General features: G+C 40.1%; 1 protein-coding gene across 1 annotated transcript in view; it reads left to right on the top strand.

Annotated features, from left to right (window-relative positions):
- Positions 1-24741, top strand: part of UTP20 (UTP20 small subunit processome component) — a 90209-nt gene that overhangs the window by 54467 nt on the left and 11001 nt on the right. The window contains exons 39-51 of the mRNA XM_065937618.1: positions 2889-3028; positions 3270-3352; positions 7733-8022; positions 12412-12551; positions 12730-12886; positions 16123-16221; positions 16847-17014; positions 18355-18521; positions 19209-19350; positions 20234-20350; positions 21721-21891; positions 22124-22255; positions 22939-23049. Of these exons, the coding sequence (XP_065793690.1) occupies positions 2889-3028; positions 3270-3352; positions 7733-8022; positions 12412-12551; positions 12730-12886; positions 16123-16221; positions 16847-17014; positions 18355-18521; positions 19209-19350; positions 20234-20350; positions 21721-21891; positions 22124-22255; positions 22939-23049 (1917 nt within the window). The remainder of the gene's footprint in view (positions 1-2888; positions 3029-3269; positions 3353-7732; positions 8023-12411; positions 12552-12729; positions 12887-16122; positions 16222-16846; positions 17015-18354; positions 18522-19208; positions 19351-20233; positions 20351-21720; positions 21892-22123; positions 22256-22938; positions 23050-24741) is intronic.

A 24741-nucleotide genomic window follows, 5' to 3' on the forward strand; every position in this document is an offset into this window, starting at 1 on the left:
TGCCTAAGAATGGGTTTCCCTGGTAGCTCAGACAGTAAAGCATCTGCCTGCAATGCAGGAGAACCAGGTCAGGAAGATTCCCTGGAGAAGGAGATGGCAACCCACTCCAATATTCTTGCCTGGAGAATTCCATGGACAGAGGAGCCGGGCAGGCTACAGTCCATGGGATCACAAAGCGTCAGACACAGCTGAGCAACTGACACAGTGCCTAAGAACAGTGCCTGCACATGGTAAAGACAAAGATAAATATTTGAGTCTAATGGACCTCATAGCAGGATTTGTGACTTGATTATATGATTTTGTTCAAGGATAGGTTTTCTCTGTATTTTCAGAATATTTAAAGGATTTTTAAAAATTGCCTAAGTAGGTAAAAGAATGTGTCCCTAAATTCCGGTTTAAGGAGCCAGTAAGCACCTCAGAGTTAGATGGCAGTAAAACAGGAAAGAGGTGTAGGTGGAAAAAATAAACTGTTTAGCTTTGGTTGGTATTGGTTTAGTATACCTTTCTATTATTTTTAACCTATTTGTGATTTTTACTTTTCTTTTTAAAGTTGGTTTCTTGTAGGTAACAAATATAGCTGAATCTTGCCTTTTTACTTCATCACACAGTCTGTGTTTTGATTAGTTTTAGACCATTTGCATTTAATGATTATTAATATGGTTGGGTTTTAATCTATGATCTTGTTATTTACTTTCCATTTGTCCCATTTTTTCCTCTCTTTCCTCCTTTTCTTCTTTTGGATTAACTGGATTTTTTTTTTTAGTGATTTTATTTTATCTCTGTTGGCCTGTTAGTTATCTTTGTGCTGTTTTTGTTTCATAAGATTTACCTGTATGTTAGCTTTAAACCACATAATACACTGTTGTTTTTGCTTCAAACCATCAGCTATCTTTCAAAGAGATCTGTAAAACTAAAGAAAAGATCTTTTGTATTTGTTTCCATGTTTATAGTTCCGAGTATTCTTCATTCCATTGTGTAGGTCCAGATACTCACCCTGTATCATTTTACTGACAGGAAGACTTTCTTTAAATTTTTTGTAGTGCAGGTCTACTGGTAATGAATTCTTTCAGCTCTTGTTTCTCCTTTCTCATCTTTGTTTGTGGAAGATAATGTTTCTAGGTATGGAATTCTAGTTTGACAGGTTTTGGATTTTTTTCCCCAATACTTTAAGAATACTTGGAACTGACTTCTCGTTTATACTGTTTGCAAAAGAAGTCATCCTTTGTTCTGAGTGGCCCATGTCTCTCCCCCTCCCACCCCCCAACCTTTTTCTCTTTATCACTAGTTTTAAGCCATTTGATTATCAGGTGCCTTCCTGCCTTCCTGTTTTGTGCTTGGAGTTCCTTGAGCTTCTTGGATCTATAGATTTGTAGTCTTTGTCAAACTTTGAATTTTTTGGCCATTACTTTTTCAAAGATATTTTTGGTTCCCCTTCTTGTCTTTGGAGATTACATCATATATTAGGCTATTCCAAATTGTCCCATATCCTATAACTCACTGAGGCTTTTTTTTTTTTTCATTCTGGGTTTCATTTGGTTTCATTTTTCTATTACTGTGTCTTCAAATTCACTAGTGTTTCCTTCTGCCTTGTGTTCTACTGTTAATCCCATCCAGTATATCTTCCCTCAGAATTGTCTTTTCTGTCTCTGTAGTTCAGTTTGGGCCTTTTTTATGCCTCATATGTGTCTCCTTAACATGCTCATGCTTTCGTCTCCCTTCTTGATCATTTGCATCGTGGTTTTCTGTGTCATTTCTGTGCTTCTGTTGTTTGATTCGTCTTCTCATTAGATTTATTTTTCAGCTTCTTTGTATGCCTGGTAATTATTTATCAGACGCCAGACATCATAAATTTGCCTTTGCTAGGTGCTGGGTGTTTCTGGGATTGTTTTCAGATGCAGTTAGGCTGCTAGTGAGTAGCCTGGTCCTTTTGAGGCTCACTTTTAAGCTTGTAGGCACAAGTAGCCCTTGGTGTGATGCTCGTGTGAACCTACCACTGAGGTACTCACCCGAGTGCCCGAATGCCCAGTACTCCAGGTACCAGGAGCTTTGTCACCCTGGCCACGAGGAGCGTGAGCTGCTCTCGTCCCTGTATGGCCTTTGATGATTGCTGCATGTCTCCCTTTCTGGTAGTTCTCTCCTCATCTCTTCCTCACTCAGCGTGTACGGGTCAGTTCGCAGCTGAAGTTTAAGGGGCTCTTTGGGTGGCTTTTCTCTCTGTGTAACTCTCTTCTCTCTGGTACTCTGCCCTATGAACTCAGGCTCCACAGCCTCAACTCTGACCCCTTAGCTCAGGGAGATGCAGGTCTCTCTTGGGGTTTCTTCTCCTGTGCTATGGCCTGACAGTTATCCCCACACAATCAGCTGAGGGGAGTTATAAGGCTCATTTCATTTGTTTCCTTTCTCTCTGGGGTCACTGTCCTACACTGATGTCCAAAGTCTGAAAACTGTTTGATGTATTTTTCTCTGCTTTCCTAGTTAAGGTATGAGAGTGAATCCAGCTTCTCTTCTTCATGAGGTCTGAAAGAGTGGTCTCCAAAGCATCATGCTGATGAGTGCTCACCAGTGCAATCTAGAGTTAGCTTTGACATATATCAACTTTTACACCTTCAACTTACCTCATAGTTGTAGGCTTGAACCTGTAAAGGAGGTCTGAATGAAATAGGGTCTAAAATGTGTTAAACCCTTTAATGAAAGGAAGATATCATTTGAAATTGACAGAGGCTTTTCCAGAGCTAGAGGAAAACTATTTAACATAGTTTGGGCACTGTTTCCTTTCTATAATTTCTGATCACCTACTATCTAAGATTTTTACTGTCCCAAGTTAGCTGTGTATGTGTATTTTATTTGCAGATACTTATTCTTATTGATGCTCTTGATTTGTTTTACAGCATGAAAATATAACCATTGCTGCCACAGAAGTTATTGGAGCTGTTTGCAAACATCTCTCTTGGTCAGCATATGTATACTACTTGAAACATTTCATTCATGTCTTACAGGCGGGACAGATCAATCAAAAGTTGGGTGTCAGGTATGGCCAAACCTCTTACTTTTGTTTTGTTTTTGAAATGTAAAATTTGGATTCTTTTCTGAAATAACCTTTCTATAATCCCAATTTATTTTTAATTTGTATCAATGAGGTGATACTAAGATTTGTTAAAGTAAAACAATACCTAAAATAGGTAAAAGTAATTTTTATAAGTCTAACTTTCCTTTTAAGAATCAAATATTATTAATCAAATGAATGTTTCTGTGAAAATTTTTTTTAACAGTTTGCTAGTGATAGTGTTAGAAGCATTTCACTTTGACCACAAAACTCTTGAAGAACAAATGAGAAAACTTCAGAATGAAGAGGGTAAGTTTTTTAAACTTTCTTAAACCAGATTTCCTTCCTATTCTTCTATTATTTATTATTATGAATTAAAGACGGCATAATTCAGCTTAACTTCCTTTTTCTGCTCTTGTAGTGACCAGTGAATGAGTCAGGAAGAAGTTAAAATGAATGGCTTGAGTATTATTCTGAAAACTTGTTTAACAATAGAGAAGTCCAGTCTAAAATGTACAGGGCAAAAATCTGAGCTATAGATTATTTACACAGAAATTCTCATTTGTCCTCATAAGAATCATACTAGAACCTTAGGTGTTAGTTACTCCATATTTTTTATATGAGAAATTGAGATTTCAGATGTAAAGTAACTTTCCTAAAGCCACATAGTCCGTAAACAAAACAAAGGCTAATGGATAGCTGTCATTTATTAAGGTCAGTGAAGTGTGAGAAATGAGACTTTATCGCATTTAATCCTTATAATAGCCTTGCAAGTAAACCATTTCCAGTTTACTGGTGAAGAATCCAAAGCTCACAAGAGTTAAATTAATGGACTGTGGTCTTGGCTTGTTAGCAGAGCCGGGTCTGGACTTGCCCCACCACACTGCCCAGTGTGCATCCTGTAGTAAGGGACATCTGCGTGAGCCCTGTTGGCTGCCATTATGATGCTCATGAACAAGAATGTCGGTTTTTGCCAACATCCGTTGGATCATCGAAAAACTTAAGAGAGGTACGGAAAAGCATCTACTTCTGCTTTATTGATTACTCCAGAGCCTTTGACTGTGTAGATCACAACAAACTGTGGAAAATTTTTAAAGAGATGGGAATACCAGACCACCTGACCAGCCTCCTGAGAAATCTGTATGCAGATCAAGAAGCAACAGTTAGAACTGGACATGGAAGAGTAGACTGGTTCTAAATCAGAAAAGGAGTATTTCATGACTGTATATTGTCACCCTGCTTATTTAACTTATATGCAGAGTACATCATGCGAAATGCTGGGTTGGATGAAGCACAAACTGGAATCAAGATTGCCGGGAGAAATATCAGTAACCTCAGATATGTAGATGACACCATCCTTATGGCAGAAAGCTAAGAAGAACTAAAGAGCCTCTTGATGAAAGTGAAAGAGGAGAGTGAAAAAGTTGACTTAAAACTCAACATTCAGAAAACTAAGATCATGGCATCCAGTCCCACCACTTCATGGCAAGTAGATGGGGAAACAAAACAGTGACAGACTTTATTTTGGGGGACTCCACAATCACTGCAGATGGTGACTGCAGCCATGAAATTAAAAGACGCTTGCTCCTTGGGAGAAAAGCTATGATCAACCTAAACAGCATATTAAAAAGCAGAGACACTACTTTACCAACAAAGGTCCGTCTAGTCAAAGCTATGGTTTTTCCAGTAGTCACGTATGGATGTGAGAATTGGGCTGTAAAGAAAGCTGAGTGCTGAAGAATTGATGCTTTTGAACTGTGGTGTCGGAGAAGACTCTTGAAAGTCCCTTGGACTGCAAGGAGATCCATCCAGTCCATCCCAAAGGAAATCAGTCCTGAATATTCATTGGAGGGACTGATGCTGAAGCTGAAACTCCAATACTTCGGCCACCTGATGTGAAGAGCTGACTCATTTTTTTTTTTTTTTTAAGAAAATGAAACTTTATTGACAGAACTTTAACAGTCAAATATACAGCATAAGAACAGCATAGATGGTTTCAGTTTATCTTCTTTCAAGCAAATGGTTGCCCTTCACCTATAATATAAACATTAAAGGTACTTAGCAGAACTTTATTTCGATGATAGGAGAAGTATACAAAGTTCACTGCAGTTGTAGTTCTATAAAATAGACTAAAACAGGAACACTAAGGGCGACCCTTTGGCTTACCTTCAGTTTATCCTCTCTAGAGATTTTGTAGACTTTTCAGGCACATTACAAGTATTTTTAAAAACACACTACTCTTCCTAGTTATACAAGAAAACAAGGACACTGAGTTCAGAACAAATGAAATCAATGGAACCTATCAGAAGGTAGTTTTCAGTAGAAGGCAAAACTGTGTACACATTCAGTAAAATATCTTACAACAAACAACACCCTAAGGAAAACAAAATACACAAAAAATGAAACCAAAAAATCCCCCAAAAGTATCATTTACATGTATTGATTTGAAATAATATTCTGAATATAGGATAGCTAAACAGTTTTACCTCTGTTACTGCTTAAGTGAAGTAAATAAAAAGGCCAGTATTACATTTGTTTCTTCTCTACTGTGGAAAAGTATAGAAATTTTCATTTGTTTTAGTTTATCCCTGATATGGTTGTTTTAAGTTCAACATTAAATGGTTCAACATTTGTCCCCCTCTTTCCTTGTGGCCCTCATATAATTCTAAATGGTTCTTTTCACCCTGGAAAGCATTCCAGTTGGTATAATAAATTATATGGTGACACTAATTTTAAGTCATTACTATCACTGGCGACATGGTGACATCGAAATGTGAAGCAGAAATAGAACTGTTTCTCCCAGCCACACCAAAAAAAGAAAGAAAAAAAGGAGAGAAGAGAAGAAAAGGAAGAGCAAGAGGGAGTATGAGTGAGACAGAAAAGCAAGTAGGAAGACAGAAAGTCTGGAAAAGCAGATATTTTTCCTTGTTTCTAAATGATAATGGCTTTTGAGACACAACTCTGACCAATTTCAAAAGTTCATCTACGGTATCAGTGATGTTTAGTTATTTAGTTACTGTGGGATATGTTAAATATTTGTTTTTCTATCCTGTTAGCCATTTCATCAATATTCTGAAAATATCTGAGTTCCAGACTCTACTGTTTTAATTCTGTAATACACTAACATACTGTTAGTGTCTTGTTCATATTTCTTATTATGTGTATTTGGGCTTTGTCCATTTTCTTCACAATTATGTAAACTGAGAGGAATGGACTGGGAATTTGGGGTCAGCAGATACAAACTATTACACTCAAAATGGATAAACAACAAGGTCCTGCTATACAACACAGGGAACTATGTCCAATCTCCTGTGATAAACACAACAGAAAAGAATATTTAAAAAATGTATATATGTGTGTTAAAAAATTACATAAACTAGCACATTGTCTTTATTAGTTGAATTTATTTTCCTCTTCCTAACAATCCATACCTGGCTTTTATTAAGTATCTTTTTCTTTTTCCCTTAGGTTTATTCTGTTGCTCTTTTTCTTACCTTTTATATTGGATGTAGGATTTTATATTTATGTACTTTGTAATTTATGTATTGCTCTTTTCAAGTATCCCACATATTTCGGGCGAAGATTTTTCTATGAGAACATTTTAATCATGTTCTGTAGATACTTGAAGTAGTCTGGAAGTGGTATTTTCATCTAAATGTTCTAATGGAATGGAACAAAAATGTAAAGTGAAAATATTTAGAAGGCAAATGCACAGTAAATTCTTCCCTAACCATGAAGTTCTTCCTTTAAAATCGGAACCATGCAATTAATTGTCCGCAATTTGGAAAACACGTATGTGAAAGATACTGAGTTGATTACCCAGGAAGAACTAGAGTTACAGACTTTGACTTTCAAAACTTTTTAAACTGATGCAACAAAGAGGAAAAATAACATATTTGATATGGTTAGAGACGATTATATCATGAGGCTCAGATTTTTATTAGTTCTTTAAGAGTGACAGTGGAATGTATGGCAAAAACCATCACAGTATTGCAAAGTAATTATCATCCAGTTAAAATAAGCAAGTGAAGTGAAGTTGCTCAGTCGTGTCTGAGTCTTTGGACCCCGTGGATTGTAGCCTGCCAGGCTCCTCCTTCCATGGGATCCTCCAGGCAAGAATACTGGAGTAGGTTGCCGTTTCCTTCTCCAAAAGAGCTGACTCATTTGAAAAGATTCTGATGCTGGGAAAGATTAAAGGCAGGAGGAGAAGGGGATGACAGAGGATGAGATGGTTGGATGGCAACACCAACTCAATGGCCATGAGTTTGAGTAAGCTCTGGGAGTTGGTGCTGGACAGGGAAGCCTGGTTTTCTGCAGTCTAGGAGGTGGCAAAGAGTTGGGCACGACTGAGCAACTGAACGGAACTGAACTGAACCACAGTACTTTGGAAGCTTTCTTTTGTTTAAGAACCCTCCTTTTTCCCAGCCTCCCCATGTGTTCCTCAAGTACCCTGTACTTGCTGTTCCACTCTTTTTTTATAATTATCAGTTTACCTGTGTCTCTTCCTCATTAAACTAAACTGTAAGAAAGTGAAGAGCCACAACACACACTCACTTCTGTTTCCTCAGTCTTTATTGTGCCCTTGTAGTTGCTGATTTTTTTTTTTTATTAGATGTTGGTAGAAAAGACTACTTAATACACCTGTGTTGTTTCCTCATTTAAGCTGACTTGTGTTGTTACTAAACACAGACACCACATCAGTGACTGAGTCACCAGAGCACGGAGCCCTGGAACTGGAGCCCATGGATGAGGACGAGGAGGGTGAATGTGATAAGACTTTGTCGGGCAGGAACGAAGAGCCAGAAAAACCTGACCCAGCTGATTGTGAAGGGGCGGCAGCTGAGGAATCTGACTGTATCACAAAGTCCATCTCCTTCCTTCCTCAGAATAAGGAAGAATTGGAGAGAACAATTAAAAATATCCAAGGAACCATAACGGGGGACATCCTGCCCAGGCTTCACAAATGCCTGGCATCTACGGTAATCATTCTGTCCGGGACCCAGCAGGCCTTTGTGAACTCGGGTGTCTGTGGGCCCGTGTCAGACTGAGGCTCCTAACTGCGTGGGTTGACATCAGCTTTTGGATTTTCTTTTTTTCTACATTTCACGTTTCACTTTTCCTTCTGTGATCTCCTCATCTTCAGATTCCTCTCCTGCAGCCAAGGGAGTAATGATCCTTCTTCTTTATTTTTTTTCCCATTTATTTTTATTAGTTGGAGGCTAATTACTTTACAGTATTGTAGTGGTTTTTGTCATACATTGACATGAATCAGCCATGGATTTACATGTATTCCCCACCCCGTTCCCCCCTCTCACCTCCCTCTCTACCCGATCCCTCTGGGTCTTCCCGGTGCACCAGGCCCGAGCACTTGTCTCACGCATCCAGCCTGGGCTGGTGATCTGTTTCACCATAGATAATATACATGTTTTGATGCTGTTCTCTCGAAACATCCCACCCTCACCTTCTCCCACAGAGTCCAAAAGTCTGTTCTGTACATCTGTGTCTCTTTTTCTGTCTTGCATACAGGGCGTTACCATCTTTCTAAAGTCCATATATATGCATTAGTATACTGTATTGGTCTTTATCTTTCTGTCTTACTTCACTCTGTATAATGGGCTCCAGTTTCATCCATCTCATTAGAACTGATTCAAATGAATTCTTTTTAATGGCCGAGTAATATTCCATGGTGTATATGTACCACAGCTTCCTTATCCATTCGTCTGCTGATGGGCATCTAGGTTACTTCCATGTCCTGGCTATTATAAACAGTGCTGCGATGAACATTGGGGTGCACGTGTCTCTTTCAGATCTGTTTTCCTCAGTGTGTATGCCCAGAAGTGGGATTGCTGGGTCATATGGCAGTTCTAGTTCCAGTTTTTTAAGAAATCTCCACACTGTTTTCCATAGCGGCTGTACTAGTTTGCATTCCCACCAACAGTGTAAGAGGGTTCCCTTTTCTCCACACCCCCTCCAGCATTTATTGCTTGTAGACTTTTGGATAGCAGCCATCCTGACTGGCGTGTAATGGTACCTCATTGTGGTTTTGATTTGCATTTCTCTAATAATGAGTGATGTTGAGCATCTTTTCATGTGTTTGTTAGCCATCTGTATGTCTTCTTTGGAGAAATGTCTGTTTAGTTCTTTGGCCCATTTTTTGATTGGGTCATTTATTTTTCTGGAATTGAGCTGCAGGTGTTGCTTGTATATTTTTGAGATTAGTCCTTTGTCTGTTGCTTCGTTTGCTATTATTTTCTCCCAATCTGAGGGCTGTCTTTTCACTTTGCTTTTAGTTTCCTTTGTTGTGCAAAAGCTTTTAAGTTTCATTAGGTCCCATTTGTTTATTTTTGCTTTTATTTCCAATATTCTGGGAGGTGGGTCATAGAGGATCCTGCTGTGGTTTATGTCGGAGAGTGTTTTGCCTATGTTCTCCTCTAGGAGTTTTATAGTTTCTGATCTTACATTTAGATCTTTAATTCATTTTGAGTTTATTTTTGTGTATGGTGTTAGAAAGTGTTCTAGTTTCATTCTTTTCCAAGTAGTTGACCAGTTTTCCCAGCACCACTTGTTAAAGAGATTGTCTTTTCTCCATTGTATATCCTTGCCTCCTTTGCCGAAGATAAAGTGTCCATAGGTTCGTGGATTTATCTCTGGGTTTTCTATTCTGTTCCATTGATCTATATTTCTGTTTTTGTGCCAGTACCATACTGTCTTGATGACTGTGGCTTTGTAGTATAGTCTGAAGTCAGGCAGGTTGATTCCTCCAGTTCCATTCTTCTTTCTCAAGATTACTTTGGCTATTCGAGGTGTTTTGTATTTCCATACAAATTGTGAAATTATTTGTTCTAATTCTGTGAAAAATACCGTTGGTAGCTTGATAGGGATTGCATTGAATCTATAGATTGCTTTGGGTAGGATAGCCATTTTGACAATATTGATTCTTCCAGTCCATGAACACGGTATATTTCTCCATCTGTTTGTGTCCTCTTTAATTTCTTTCATCAGTGTTTTATAGTTTTCTATGTATAGGTCTTTTGTTTCTTTAGGTAGATACACTCCTAAGTATTTTATTCTTTTTGTTGCAATAGTGAATGGTATTGTTTCCTTAATTTCTCTTTCTGTTTTCTCATTGTTAATGTATAGGAATGCAAGGGATTTCTGTGTGTTACTTTTATGTCCTGCAACTTTACTATATTCATTGATTAGCTCTAGTAATTTTCTGGTAGAGTCTAGGATTTTCTATGTAGAGGATTATGTCATCTGCAAACAGTGAGAGTTTCACTTCTTCTTTTCCTATCTGGATTCCTTTTATTTCTTTTTCTGCTCTGATTGTGGCCAAAACTTCCAAAACTATGTTGAATAGTAGTGGTGAGAGTGGGCACCCTTGTCTTGTTCCCGATTTCAGGGGAAATGCTTTCAGTTTTTCACCATTGAGGATAATGCTTGCTGTGGGTTTGTCATATATAGCTTTTATTATGTTGAGGTATGTTCCTTCTATTCCTGCTTTCTGGAGAGTTTTAATCATAAAAGGATGTTGAATTTTGTCAAAGGCTTTTTCTGCATCTACTGAGATAATCTTATGGTTTTTATCTTTCAATTTGTTAATGTGGTGTATTACATTGATTGATTTGCAGATATTAAAGAATCCTTGCATTCCTGGGATAAAGCCCACTTGGTCATGATGTATGATTTTTTTAATATGTTGTTGGATTCTGTTTGCTAGAATTTTATTAAGGATTTTTGCATCTGTGTTCATCAGTGATATTGGCCTGTAGTTTTCTTTTTTTGTGGCATCTTTGTCTGGTTTTGGAATTAGGGTGATGGTGGCCTCATAGAATGAGTTTGAAAGTTTACCTTCTGCAATTTTCTGGAAGAGTTTGAGTAAGATAGGTGTTAGCTCTTCTCTAAATTTTTGGTAGAATTCAGCTTTGAAGCCATCTGGTCCTGGGGTTTTGTTTCCTGGAAGATTTCTGATTACAGTTTCGATTTCCTTGCTTGTGATGGGTCTGTTAAGATCTTCTATTTCTTTCTGGTTCAGTTTTGGAAAGTTACACTTTTCTAAGAATTTGTCCATTTCTTCCAAGTTGTCCATTTTATTGGCATAGAGCTGCTGGTAGTAGTCTCTTATGATCCTTTGTATTTCAGTGTTGACTGTTGTGATCTATTTTCATTTCTAATTTTGTTAATTTGGTTCTTCTCCCTTTGTTTCTTAGTGAGTCTTGCTAATGGTTTGTCAATTTTGTTTATTTTTTCAAAAAACCAGCTTTTAGCTTTGTTGATTTTTGCTATGGTCTCTTTAGTTTCTTTTGCATTTATTTCTTCCCTAATTTTTAAGATTTCTTTCCTTCTACTAACCCTGGGGTTCTTCATTTCTTTCTTCTCTAGTTGCTTTAGGTGTAGAGTTAGATTATTTATTTGACTTTTTTCTTGTTTCTTGAGGTGAGCCTGTATTGACATGAACCTTCCCCTTAGCACTGCTTTTTCAGTGTTCCATAGGTTTTGGGTTGTTGTGTTTTCATTTTAATTCATTTCCATGCATATTTTGATTCCTTTTTTTATTTCTTCTATGATTTGTTGGTTATTCAGAAGCGTGCCTCCTGCCTCTGGCGGGGATGGGCCGGTCTCCCGCCGGCTAGCTCTTCTCTGGAATTGCTCAGTCCCTTTGTTCTGTGAATAGCCGGCAGTGTGTTCAGGCGGTTAATTTTCTCTCTCTCTTGCTGTCCCACAGTTTAAGTTGCTATGTCACCTTAACTCCCTCTGATTGCCCTCAGGGCATTCGGGCCCGGCCCTTACCCTAAGCAATGCCGCCTGCTCCTCTCTTTTCTGCCCCCACTTGCTGGTGGCAGATGCCGGCGTCTGGGGTACTTTTCTGCTGGGCGTGCCTTTAGGCATGTAATCTGTGGGTTTTCTTTATTTTTCCTCCCAGTTAGGTTGCCCTCTGAGATTCGAAACCTTCCCCTAGACCCGCCCGTGAGAGGGTTTCCTGGTGTTTGGAAACTTCCTCTATTATGACTCCCTTCCCAGAACGGGTCTCCGTCCCTAGCTCTTTTGTCTCTCTTTTTATCTTTTATATTTTGTCCTACCTCCTTTTGAAGATGATGGGCTGCTTTTCTGGGTGCCTGATGTCTTCTGCTAGCGGTCAAAAGTTGTTTTGTGCAGTTTGCTCAGCGTTCAAATGTTCTTTCAATGAATTTGTAGGGGAGAAAGTGGTCTCCCCGTCCTGTCCCTCCGCCATCTTGGCTCCTCCCTCATGATCCAACTTCTTGATCATTTTGATACCAGTAGATAATTTTTCAGCTGCAAGGTTGTAGTGTTGCTGGGTCCCTAATCCATTTATTTTTGTTTCAGTTTATTTATTTATCTTCTTACAGACTAAAAGAGATGAAGAACACAAACTCATAAAATCAAAGGTTGTGAATGATGAGGAAGTAGTTCGAGTTCCTTTAGCTTTTGCCATGGTTAAACTAATGCAGTCCCTTCCAAGAGAAGTTATGGAAACTAATCTGCCAAGGTATGTTATGTGACAAGTCAGAAATTGGTGGTTCTTTGTTAGAAAGAGAAGCACTGTCACAGTTTGCTATAATTTAGAATCCTAACTGGAATAATTTGGGTTATAAATAATTAAGAAACAAAAGGATATTTGTATTTTTATTTGTTTCTGCTAATTAGATTTTCAACTTATGTTCTAGTATTTTGCTGAAAGTGTGTGCCCTCCTCAAGAACAGAGCACAGGAAATCAGAGACATTGCACGCAGCACCCTCGCAAAAATAATAGAGGATCTGGGTGTGCATTATCTACAATATATTTTAAAAGAATTACAGACTACGCTTGTGCGTGGCTATCAGGTAAATGGCATCATGCATTTTATATTCAAATTGGGTTGGAATTCACATAGTTGCACTTTAAACACTAAGTCATGGTACTTTGGGTCTGTCTTTTGCAAAGTTGATCTACTAAGAGTGCAGGCAAGAATATTTTAAAATTTCTAACCCATATTTTTTAAAAATCTAGTTTTTAAAAAGACTTGTTGTTTGGAAGACTCTTATAGACCTGCATTTCATAACCTGTGCTTTTCTCTCAAATCACTTGATATCAGGTTTTGTATTCCATGAGTTCTTAATAAACTTCTTGTTGAATGTATCGCCACAAATGTGAACAATAAAAATTTGTTTTGAGTTGAAACATGTGTTGTAAAGTTAGTAAGAGCACCAGGTGGAATGCAGAACTCTTTTGAGTAGTTTCCTGGCTGTTTTGCTGCTCCCAAATGTGGGCCTTGGACACATGCCATCAGCAACACCTGGGAACTTGTTAGGAGAACTATCAGGACCTTAGCCCTGACCTATGCAATCTGCATTTTTAAAGATCCCCAAGTGATTGAAAGTTTGAGAAACACTACAGCTTGTTTTTCTGAAGTAACCAGCCAAGACTCCTGGGAGAGTGGTTGCTCTAGGTTACCATAACCATACTTAATTTTTAATAATCTGTTTAGAATCAATATTTTACCACTTCAAGTGGAAAGTAAAAGTACAGATCCCTTCACCCTTCCTTTGTTTAATAGTTGTTTATGTATTACTTCACCATATGTTGAAAACTTATCAGGCAGTGTTAGAGTTGTTTTGCTTTGTTTTGTTTTGATAGGTAAGAAGTAGACTTACTCACATTCAGAGAAGCATGCTCCGCAGACAGTGTGGGCCACTGCAGACGGCGAGTGCAGTGCAGAGTTTTGTTTTTAATCCTCAGATACTTATCACTTCTACTGCTTTTTCTTCATCTCTGAATTTCCAGATTTCTCCCTGGTATCATTTCCCTTCGGTCTAGGCAAGCATGTAGAGCACTGTGGTGGCAGCAGGCCCTCTTTGTTTTCTTTCTCTTGTTACTGTCTTTGTTTCACCTTCTTCCCTGAAGGAGATACAGTTCTGCATTGACAGTTATTTCTTTTCCTTTCAGCACTGTAAAAATGTCATGCCACTTTTCTGGCCTTTCTGATGAATTGTTCTTCCCCTCTGAATAACGCGTTATTTTTCTCTGGCAGCTATAAAGACTTTTTCTTTTTCAGCAGTTGGATTGTGAGCACAGATTTCTTTGGTTTTACCCTATTTGAGGTTTGTTGAGCTTCTTGGTCACTTTGGAAAGTTTTCAGCTGTTATTTCTTCAAATACTTTGCTGCACTGCACTCTCTCATCTTCTGGGACTTGCGTGAACTGTATATTAGACTTTTTTGAAGGGTCCCATCCATCCCTGGGGGCTTCCCTGGTGGCTCAGTGATAAAGACTCTGCCCACAATGCAGGAGACCCAGATTGGATCCCTGGGTCAGGAAGATCCCCTGGAGGAGGCATGGCAGTCCACTCTAGTACTCTTGCCTGAGAGTGTCCATGGGGTCACAGAGTTGGACCCGCTGAAGCGACTGAGCAGCAGCAGCCATCCCTGATGCGTGGTTCATGTTTATTTTTCAGTCTCCTTGCTTTCTGTTTGGATTACATCATTTCTGTTGATTCACATTCAGGTTCGCCGACTCCTTCCTTTTTAGTCTCCTTCCTGCTGTTGGACCCATCCAGGAAATTTTCTTATGTCAGTTATTTTTCTTTTCACTTCTCAAGTTTCTGTAGTTCCTTATATCTTCTGATTCTTTGTTAACACTTTATTTTTCCATGTTTCAGATCTCCCGCTACAAAGCTGGGGCTGTTTCTCCTACTTTGCCACACACTTCCCACAGCTGTAACCATACAGAGGCCAGGCAGTGGCAAGCTGCAGAGGAGAAAGGCAGCTCGTGGGCCCACCCTTTGCAAACTGCAGTCCCACTGAGGGAGGGGAAGGTCCCTGCAGAGTTGTGGCTGCTGCAGCCCCTGTGTCTGGGCCACTGCCGCCACCACCGCAGGATCCTTGGGGTGTAGGAAATGGAGAAAAGAAAAAATAAAAAAATAGGTTTCCTTATTCTCTTAGAACATTCTTGAGTTTTCTCTCCTATTCCTAAAGCCCCAGGACTTCTCATAGAATTCTCTGAATCCTAGCAGTTTCCATGTTGGCTGGGGGAAAGGCATGTAGAAAACAGGGGTAAGCTCACTGGAAGTTTGGTGGTTCTTCCCAGTAGCGGTTCCATGCATCCAGTGTCCCCAGCAAACACTTTAAATGTATAAAGGTATTTAAAGATCGTAAGTGGATATATATGAAATTACGCCTTTAGAATCCAATCTATATATTGACAGCCAAGTGTGTTTTCTTAGCACACGGTCATTACCTGTTTACCTTGATAACTTACGGCATTGGAAGCGGTGTAGAGAACATACTCTATTGGTACTCTGGCACCATCTGCTTTCCGATCCTGACTTCACCTCTTCCTGTTCTGTAACCTTGGGCAAGTTGCTTGACCTTTTTGTGTCTTAGCTTCCTCAAGTGAAAGCTCTGATGATATTTCTCCCACACCATAGAGTGAGTGAGGATTAAACGATATAGTACATGTGGGTAGTAATACAGTGTCTAGCCCATAGTAAGCTCTAAGGAATGCTAGGTGTGATCACTATTAAGGGCAGAAACTTGTTTTCTTCATGTAGGCTCCTTAATTCAGAGGTTGGTTTTTAAAAGTTCAAGACTTGTGCTATTCTTTATGGACTTCCTAGGTGGTGCTAATAGTAAAGAACTCTCCTACCAATGCAGGAGACATTAGAGACCAGGGTTCAAGCCCTGGGTTGGGAAGATCCCCTGGACGAAGGCCTGGCAACCCACTCCAGTATTCTTGCCTGGAGAATCTGATGGACAAAGGAGCCTACTGGGTTCCATAGGGTCACGAAGAGTCTGACACGACTGAAGCGTATTATCATGCATGCTGTTCTTTATAAATGATTGGCCTGATTTAGTCAGTGATAGACCCTGTGCATGTGATGTGTTTCTGAGCGTTTTTTCTACAAAAAGACCATTTGGCTAAAGGACTTTAGACACTGATATAAGTATGTGTTGTTTAGCAAAGCTTCCTGCAGTGCTGACAGGTATATAATCAGAGTGTACCCTTTGCAGTCCTCCTGGATCTTGTTCTTCCTACTGTGGTGTCCCTGACCGTCCATACTCTTCTCATACATCTCACTTCAGGTCCATGTGCTGACTTTCACTGTCTACATGTTGCTGCAAGGCCTCGCCAGCAAGCTACAAGTCGGGAGTTTGGACTCTTGTTTGGATATAATGATTGAGGTAAGATTTAGAGAAAGGAATTCTAATTTTTTTTTAAGAGTTCAAAACACAAATCATTTCATAAAATAAGACACAATAATAGCCTATAAACAAACATATAAACATATTAGTAAATATGAAACATGAAAATAATGTACTGTCTCACCTCTTTGGCTGGCAAAGGTTTAAAAAGCTGAGTTTCAAGTGACATGAGATGGGTGCCCTGCTGTAGGTCCTGCATTGATATAATCAGGTGTGTGATCTGGGTTTATACAAATGTATACTCACCACAACTGTATGTCTAATAGTGGAAAAAAGGGAAATTAAGCTACTTTTTGGTAATATCAAAAAAGTCCCTATATGTGTATTATATAATTATATATGTAAGTCTATGTAGTATTCTTTCGTCTTTCATTGGTATAAACATCTAAGTGTTTCTGTAATTTGTCTCCAAGCTACACTGAAAAAAGTGAAATCTAATAGAAATTTCTATTGTCTAATTTTAATCCAGTCCAATATGCTTTCCTTGACTTCAACAGATCATGCATTTTTTGAGACTGCTTATGTTTGCATATCTTGCTTGAGTGTACATAATTACCATTTAGCTTTTTTCTTTTAAAGATTTTTTATTTTTTTCCTTTTAAAGGTTTTTAACCATGAGTTGTTTGGTGCTGTTGCTGAGGAGAAGGAAGTAAAGCAGATCCTCTCCAAAGTCATGGAGGCACGAAGAAGCAAGAGTTATGATTCTTACGAAATCTTGGGCAAGTTTGTAGGAAAAGATCAGGTTACCAAACTTATCCTTCCACTAAAAGAGGTAAGGACTTGAATGTAATATAGGAAATCACCACCTTTCAGTATCTTGAGTTCTTGAAAAGAACCTTGAACATCATGATTCACTTTAGTACTAAGAACACCCATACCATGTGTCTGACAATCCTGAGATGGGTATTCTGATCCAGGAGTCAGATGTAAACCATGAGATGCAAAAGAAAAGGCAACAAGAATTGAATTATAGGTGAATTACATAGCTGAGTCCCATCAGTAACTAAGAATAGCCTTTGGAGTGAGACTGCTGCTCCCAGACTGCCAAGAGCACGTGCACTGGCATTTTTGGAACACATCAGTGTTCTTAGCACTGTGCTTCATTACTTCTGATCTGCACAGCCATCCCTGAGATTGACAGTGCTTCCATCTGACACATGAGAAAGTTCAGGCTCAAACAGGCAGAAAGGAACATGAATAAGGAGAAAAGCCAGGATTTCATGCCAGATATTTCTGAAGCTGGAATTTCAAAGTTCACATTCTTTCCATTTTCATTCTGCCTCCTACTGGGCAGGGACTATAATTTACCTGCCTTCAGAGTGCTCGCTATGCCTGTTGCAAGGGTGAACATTCAGCAAGCATTATTAATTCACTTTATTACAGTTTTACATACTAAACCTAGAGCAAAAATCCCTATCTAATGACGTAAATTAACTAATTCCATGTAAGTCCTAATTGTTCCTAAGATACATTTAGCTTATCTGAGTCTGATCTAAGATTGTTAGATATGTTTTTAAGATAAAAAAGTCGACAAAGCACACATGTTTTCCATGTAAATTATCAAGTCCCTGCAAGGTAATGTAATACCATGTCCTGTGCAGAGGACTAGCTGTGAGGCGCTGAGGATTTTCCTGGGGTGATGGTGCTGAGCGCCCATTAAGTTCCTCTGATTTGGCCCAGTACCTGATACCCAGCCCTGTGGCTTGGCCGTCATGTGTCTTCATTAGCGCGGTTGCCTGCGAGGAGTGACTGCGTGGTGTTGATATATATGTGCTTGTCTGTAAACCACCCCATCTGATGCACTTGGAAGGCTGGCTCCTTCCAAGTGTCACATCCTATCTCCAGCCCCGTGCCCGGACCTCAACAGCAAAGAGAAGACAGAGGAGGCCCAAAATCCCCAGAGGCATACACTAGTGGCAGTGATTACTTCTGGGGTTGAGGTCATGGGTAAATTTGATTTTATGTTATTCTTATATTTGAAATTTCATTAAGAATGTGTCATTTTTAATTAGGAAAAACCATATTTTAGAAATAATATATAAAAGAAAATACTGTTATAACAAATCAAAATACAGTTCTGTCACCTCAGCGTGTATTTGTGTTTGCCTTTAGATCTTGCAAAATACCACAAGCTTAAAACTGGCCCGGAAAGTTCACGAAACCTTACGCCGAATCATAGCAGGATTACTTGTAAACCAGGAAATGACAGCAGAATCCATTCTGTTGCTTAGTTATGGTTTGGTCAGCGAAAATCTCCCCCTGTTAACACAGAAAGAAAAGTAAGTTTGAAAAAAGCAACTATCCTTAGGTGCTCGCTTCAAATAAGCCATTCAATCCTCAGCATCCTAAGTGGGTTCATTTAATAACTGGTTTTAGTAAAAGAAAAAAAAAAGAGTATATTTATCTGAGCTGTGAGATGGTACTACTTTGTGGTATTCGGACTGAGGTCCTTACAAGTGATACATGTCAACACAAGATTATTTTTCTGCTGAGTGAAGTAGCTGTGAAGGCAACCGATTATTTTAACATTTCTCTGACACCACTTTTTAGCTATTTATTCAATCCAAGTTAGGGTAGATTTTAAATAAATACTTCTTGTACTGACCAAACAGAGTCTTAGACCTCCAGAGATTTTTAAATACCTTATTTGTGAACTTTTTTTGGATTTTGCTTCTGGGGTGTTCTAAGAAAGACTCCTTGGCGTTTGCTTTCAGAAATCAAAGGGAGCATCCCTTTGCTGTTCATTTTAACTTAGACGTGCGTTCAGCCCTCTGACCTTCTGGGGCTCTAGAAACTTTGATCAGCAACCTGATCATCCCTTCTGTGTCTCGTGGTTAAGGGAGAAAAGCCTCACAGCACATTATTTGGTGCTGGACACTCCTCACAAGAAGGAGACACAGTAGCTTCTGGGGATGCAGCTTACAATGTGTTTGTCTCCACTGGTTTTCATTCCATTTGATTGATAGAAATCCAGCAACCCCTGCACCAGATCCACGCCTGCCACCCCAGAGCTGTCTTCTGCTCCCCCCAGCTCCAGTTCGAGGCGGACAGAAAGCTGTCGTGAGCAAGAAAACCAACATGCACATATTTGTTGAGTCTGGGCTTCGGGTAAGAATGAACCTTAAGTGAGCCTTGCTGCCCACAGGGAGTCTGTGCCCTTTAATCTTCTGCTGAGTCTCCAGTGCTGCACATTTCCACGGGAAACGCTTTTTACCATCAGTTACGGAATTCGTTTTAAGGTGCATTGGTCCATTTACTATTTGTTACTTACTTTGATGATAGAACTTTCTCAGAATTAGTGATTCTGACCTAATATTTACAGTGCTTTCACTGTTGCTTTGCCTATGAGTTTGTACCTCTGAACTACTCTTAAATTTTTTTAAAAGATGGTGAGGTTTTAAAAACACGAATTTGATCATTTTACTGTATGTATTTCTTTTCATCCTTCATTGGCTCCCCTTTTCCCAGGAGAGAGCCGTGTCTTTCCTTTGGGCCACAGGGGAATAGCCTCACACTGGATGCAGGGCTTCCCTTCAGTTCTCCAGAGTCCCTCACTTTTCCCACCCCAGTACCTCACCATCTATTCCTCCCTCTGCCCAGGTCCCCACAGAACTCTCAAAGCACCCTCCTTTTATAGTGAATTATTTGCTAGAGTCTGTCATCCTGGCCAAGAGACATCAGGGCAAGGACTCTGCCCATCTTGGTTTATTGCCACATCCTTCATGCTGGGCCAGTGCATAGAATCAAAGTAGATGCTGAGCAATAAGCATTTGGTAAATGAACGTCGAATCTCAGCTGCAGGGTGAGCTCAGGGTGAGCTCCCACCTTCTCCATTTACTGAGACTCTCTCCCAGGTGGTTCCCTTTTCTTTGCACTTCTTATGATTTCAAATAGAAGTGTCTTAACTTTTCACATTAGTCCCTCAAAATCATTTCACCTTAACCTCATTCTTATGCCCAACTAACATGAAGTATCTTTTTAAAACTTCTAGCTGTTGCACCTTAGTCTGAAGACCTCCAAGATCAAGTCTTCAGGTGAAAATGTCATGGAGATGTTGGACCCCTTTGTGTCTCTCCTCGTAGACTGCCTGGGCTCCGTGGACGTGAAGGTGAGAGTCTGTTGCATCACAGGGCCTGTGTCGTGCAGAATACAAAGCTTATTTCTAGGCTCGTGCTTCACAGGGTGGTTAAGTGTTTAAAGAGATTTACAACAACATGAACCACCTCTGTTCCCTGCATTGAATCGCTCCCTTAACAGCAACTTAATAATAATGGAGAACCCTTAATAATTACAAAAGCCCTTCTAAGGCACTTCCCTGATGGTTTAGTGGTTAAGACCCCGTGCTTCCAATGCAAGGGTCACAGGTTCAACCCCTGGTTGGGAAGGTCTGCATGCCATTCAGTGAGGCCAAGAAAAGCTCTTCTAGGTACGTTAGTGGTTTCGTTTGATCCTCACAGCTTCCCGAGGGCAAGAGGTGCTGTCCCCAGGGCAGTGGGTCATCTCCTTCTCCTTGTCACTACTGCTCACTGCCGTGATTCCTCACAACAGCCCATGCAGCGTACACTATTAATGCTTCTACTTCAAATATGAGAACTCCAGGCCTTTAGCTAAGTGACTTGTCACCTATGACAGATCTAGGATGTGAGCCTCAGTCTGTCAGACTCCAAAGCCCACACCTTGCCAACCTTGTCAGATGGCGTGTTTCACAGTAAAGGTGCCAGGAGGTAAAGGAACATCTCTGCAGTCAAACAGGTAATAAGCTGCAGATCTGGGATTGAAGCCTTGGTTTTGTGACTCTTAAGCTCTTTCCTCTGTCTTCATCTGATCCAGACCCATAAGGCCGTTCCAGCAATCAGAGTGTAGGTGTCTATTGGGTAGAGCTGAGCCAAGTCAACCAGCTGGTCTAGATAATCTCGAAGGTTCAGGGATCCTTTTGTAGTCACTTGATCCCAGCACATTTCTCTTATCTTTGGCACTCCACATAACTATATCAAATTTTCTGAGTCAGCTATCTGTTCTTTAAATGGCAGAATGGCATCCGTTTTATTGTATTTCTAACACTCTGTAGAGTCTCTTGTGACATAATATAAGCTCAATAAGAATGGATTACATGAAAGAACCATTCCAGAAAATTGGAAAGGCATTTATAATGTGATTTTCAAAAAAAGAAATGCTAAAATTAGCCAGCCCATCTAATCATTTACATAGTGGGTTAAGAATGTGATGAGTGAGCACCTTTTCTCCCTTGTTTGGGCTGTACCTTCCATTGTGTGGAGAAGCAGTTAAGCTTCTCCAGCAGGAAAGAGGAAACTTCCTTATCTTACTCTGACACTTCGGGCATAGTGCTTCCTTAGTAGACTGACAGAGCACTTCATTCCTTCAACTCGATGGCCCAGAGTCTGCACAGCCTCGGGTGCTGGGTTACTGAGTTTGGTCACTTCATCAGTTGATTGGCTTTTTCTTTTTTTTGTTTTTCAGGTGATCACAGGTGCTTTGCAGTGCCTGATCTGGATCTTGAGGTTCCCCCTGCCGTCTATAGGCACAAAAGCAGAACAGCTGACAAAGCACCTTTTCATTCTGCTGAAGGACTACGCAAAGCTTGGGGCTGCCAGGGGCCAGAACTTCCACCTGGTGGTAAATTGCTTCAAGGTGAGATGTTTTCACATGCACTCAGAAAAAGCCGGGACCAAGACTAGCAACATAGTGCATTTTCCTCATCATCCTTTATGGTCTTGGTCAAAATTTCTTCCAGACTAGTTTGGTAAGGCCAGAGTGTTAGTATACTGTGTGAAAAAACATTGCTGTTGTATTGAGTCCTCCTCATTCCACTGGATGCTGGTCTGTGAGATGCTCTGTTAACCTCACTGTTGTTGCCTTGCAGTGTGTGACCATACTCGTGAAGAAAGTGAAGTCGTACCAGATAACTCAAAAGCAGCTTCAGGTTCTACTAGCATATGCTGAGGAGGACATCTATGATACTACAAGACAAGCCACTGCATTTGGTCTTCTGAAGGTATGGCATCACCAGGTTGTTGGGTTGTGCAGTGTACGAGCCTCGTGTCAGATATTTAGAATTACATGGAACAGAGTGCTCTGACTAGCTGTAGATAGTTCTTATAAAGATTATTATTTTTTGATTAATTATAAGGTAACATATCTACTTACTAAAATTTTTTTTTCCATTTATTTTTATTAGTTGGAGGCTAATTACTTTACAATATTGTAGTGGTTTTTGCCATACATTGACATGAATCAGCCATGGATTTACATGTGTTCCCCTTCCCGATCCCCCCTCCCACCTCCCTCCCCACCCCATCCCTCTGGGTCTTCCCAGTGCACCAGCCCCGAGCACTTGTTTCATGCATCCAACCTGGGCTGGTGATCTGTTTCACCCTAGATAATATACATGTTTTGATGCTGTTCTCTCTAAACATCCCACCCTCACTAAAATGTTTAAATGTGAGGTCTATATTGAACTTCAGGGAATTCTATACAAAGGCAGGTACTTTACTTGTACATTTCATAAAATTGACCATTATAACCATTTTTTTAAGCTTATATTTTTTTCCTTTTGGAGATACTTTCACTATATTTGAAAACTGCCTGAGGCTACTTGAACATCAGGTCGGCTTAGTAAGCAAGAGGCCATTTGCAGTAAAACATGAAACGAGTATGTCTTCTCATTTTGTGTTTCAGGCCATTTTATCAAGAAAGTTGTTGGTTCCAGAAATTGATGATGTCATGCGGAAAGTATCCAAGCTGGCAATCTCTGCACAAAGCGAACCTGCCAGGGTCCAGTGCAGACAGGTTTGTGGAGAGAAGTTTTTCCCGTGGCAAGGGTCTGGCCTGCCTTCTCTGTTTGGTTTTTAGGTAGAGATGTCAACACTGCTTGAATTCTGAAGACTTTGTGTCATGCTGTTGTTTGAGACTCAGGAGCCCATTCACATACCAAGTACAGGCCATTTTTCAGTATAAGGAGCATTTTGAGTATAGCCCTTATGTGGCATATTTCAGATGGATGAAGAAATACATTTGTCTTTGCAGCATGATAACCTGCAAGAAAGATTTCCATATGGTGGTCCACTCAGAGTCCCTATCTGTCCTATAGCAGACACGCACAAAGCAGAAATCCCACGAATGAAAAAAAAAAAAAGAAATCCCATGAATGATTATTTAATTACAGTCATTGTAAGTTCCCTGAGGAAAACAATACTGTCATATTTCTATTTCATCACTTAAAGACACACCATTACTTACATATCTCAGAGAAAGAAAAAACTTTGACATAGTGGTATGATGCCATTCATTGTAAGATATCTCAATTTCAGTCTGATACGTTAAAATGTAGAAAACTGTGCTTCTTAAAATTTACAAAATATGGAAGAACATATGGCACAGTGGAAGACCACCTTAGTGGAACAGTGAGGGAAAGCTTTCCTGAGGATTGGCATGTAAGCAGAATTTGAAGGAAGAAATAAGGCTTAGCCTTGCAGGCTGGAAGATGAGCCTTGAGGTAGGTAAGAGCTTAGCTTGTTGAAGGTGAATGAGAGGGGAGGGTGCCAGATATGGCAAGACCTTGTAGTCTTGTTAAATATTTAGGGCTTTGTTCTAAGAATAACAAAAAGTCATTGAAATCAGTAGGCCGAGGAATGACATTAGCAGGTTTGTTTTCATAAAAATCTGTCCTGATATATGACCACATATCAACACAGGAAATAGAAGGTTCTGAATTGGAAATATGAACTCGGAGTTAAAGGAGGGCCTGGGCTGCTGAGGCTATATTCAGAGGAAGTTAACTTATTTAGGAAGCAGGAGGGCCAGGTGCTGTTTATTAAGCACTAGCTGCACACCCGGCACTTTACATACGAAGCCTCTGTTGGTAACTTTCCTTCAAAGGAAACAGCACCACCGCTTTATGGTCGAGGGAAAAACAGGCTTTGGAAAGGTTAATGATGTGCCTAGTTCTCACAGCTTATTAATAAAGGAAGCGGAATGATGCAGCAGTTTGGAGGCTCTGAAAGGAGAGCCTTTGGATGTGGACACCCTAGTCATGGGGTTCTGGGACCACCACCTGCGCAAGTTACTTAGCTTCTGTGCCTGTTCCATTCTCCTATCTGTAAAAGGGGTCACATCTGCTGCCCAAGGGAGCATGAAAACCAGCTGAGCAACACTTCACCCCGTGCGTGGCACACACAGGGCATTCAGTGAGTGCAGTGGTTATTATCACTGTTACTATTGCTGTTACTGCTCTTCTCACTTCAGGGGAAATGTAGGGTGAGCCACAGTCCACACTCAGCTCACCAAAGCCTCCTTTCAGAGTGAGGAGCTGCCAGGGTGTGAGCTGGGGTTCGGAGCTCTAAGCAGCCAGGCTCACGGTGGGCCAGGACTTGGCTCTTCACCAGGCGGGACCTGAGGAAGTGAGGTGGGCAGAGACGGGAGAGGCACAGTTACTGACTCAGGAGGTGGGCTTCACCTAATGATCACCCTGCTATTTGTAGC

This window comes from Muntiacus reevesi, chromosome 1, assembly GCF_963930625.1.
Source record: "Muntiacus reevesi chromosome 1, mMunRee1.1, whole genome shotgun sequence".
Lineage (NCBI taxonomy): Eukaryota > Metazoa > Chordata > Mammalia > Artiodactyla > Cervidae > Muntiacus > Muntiacus reevesi.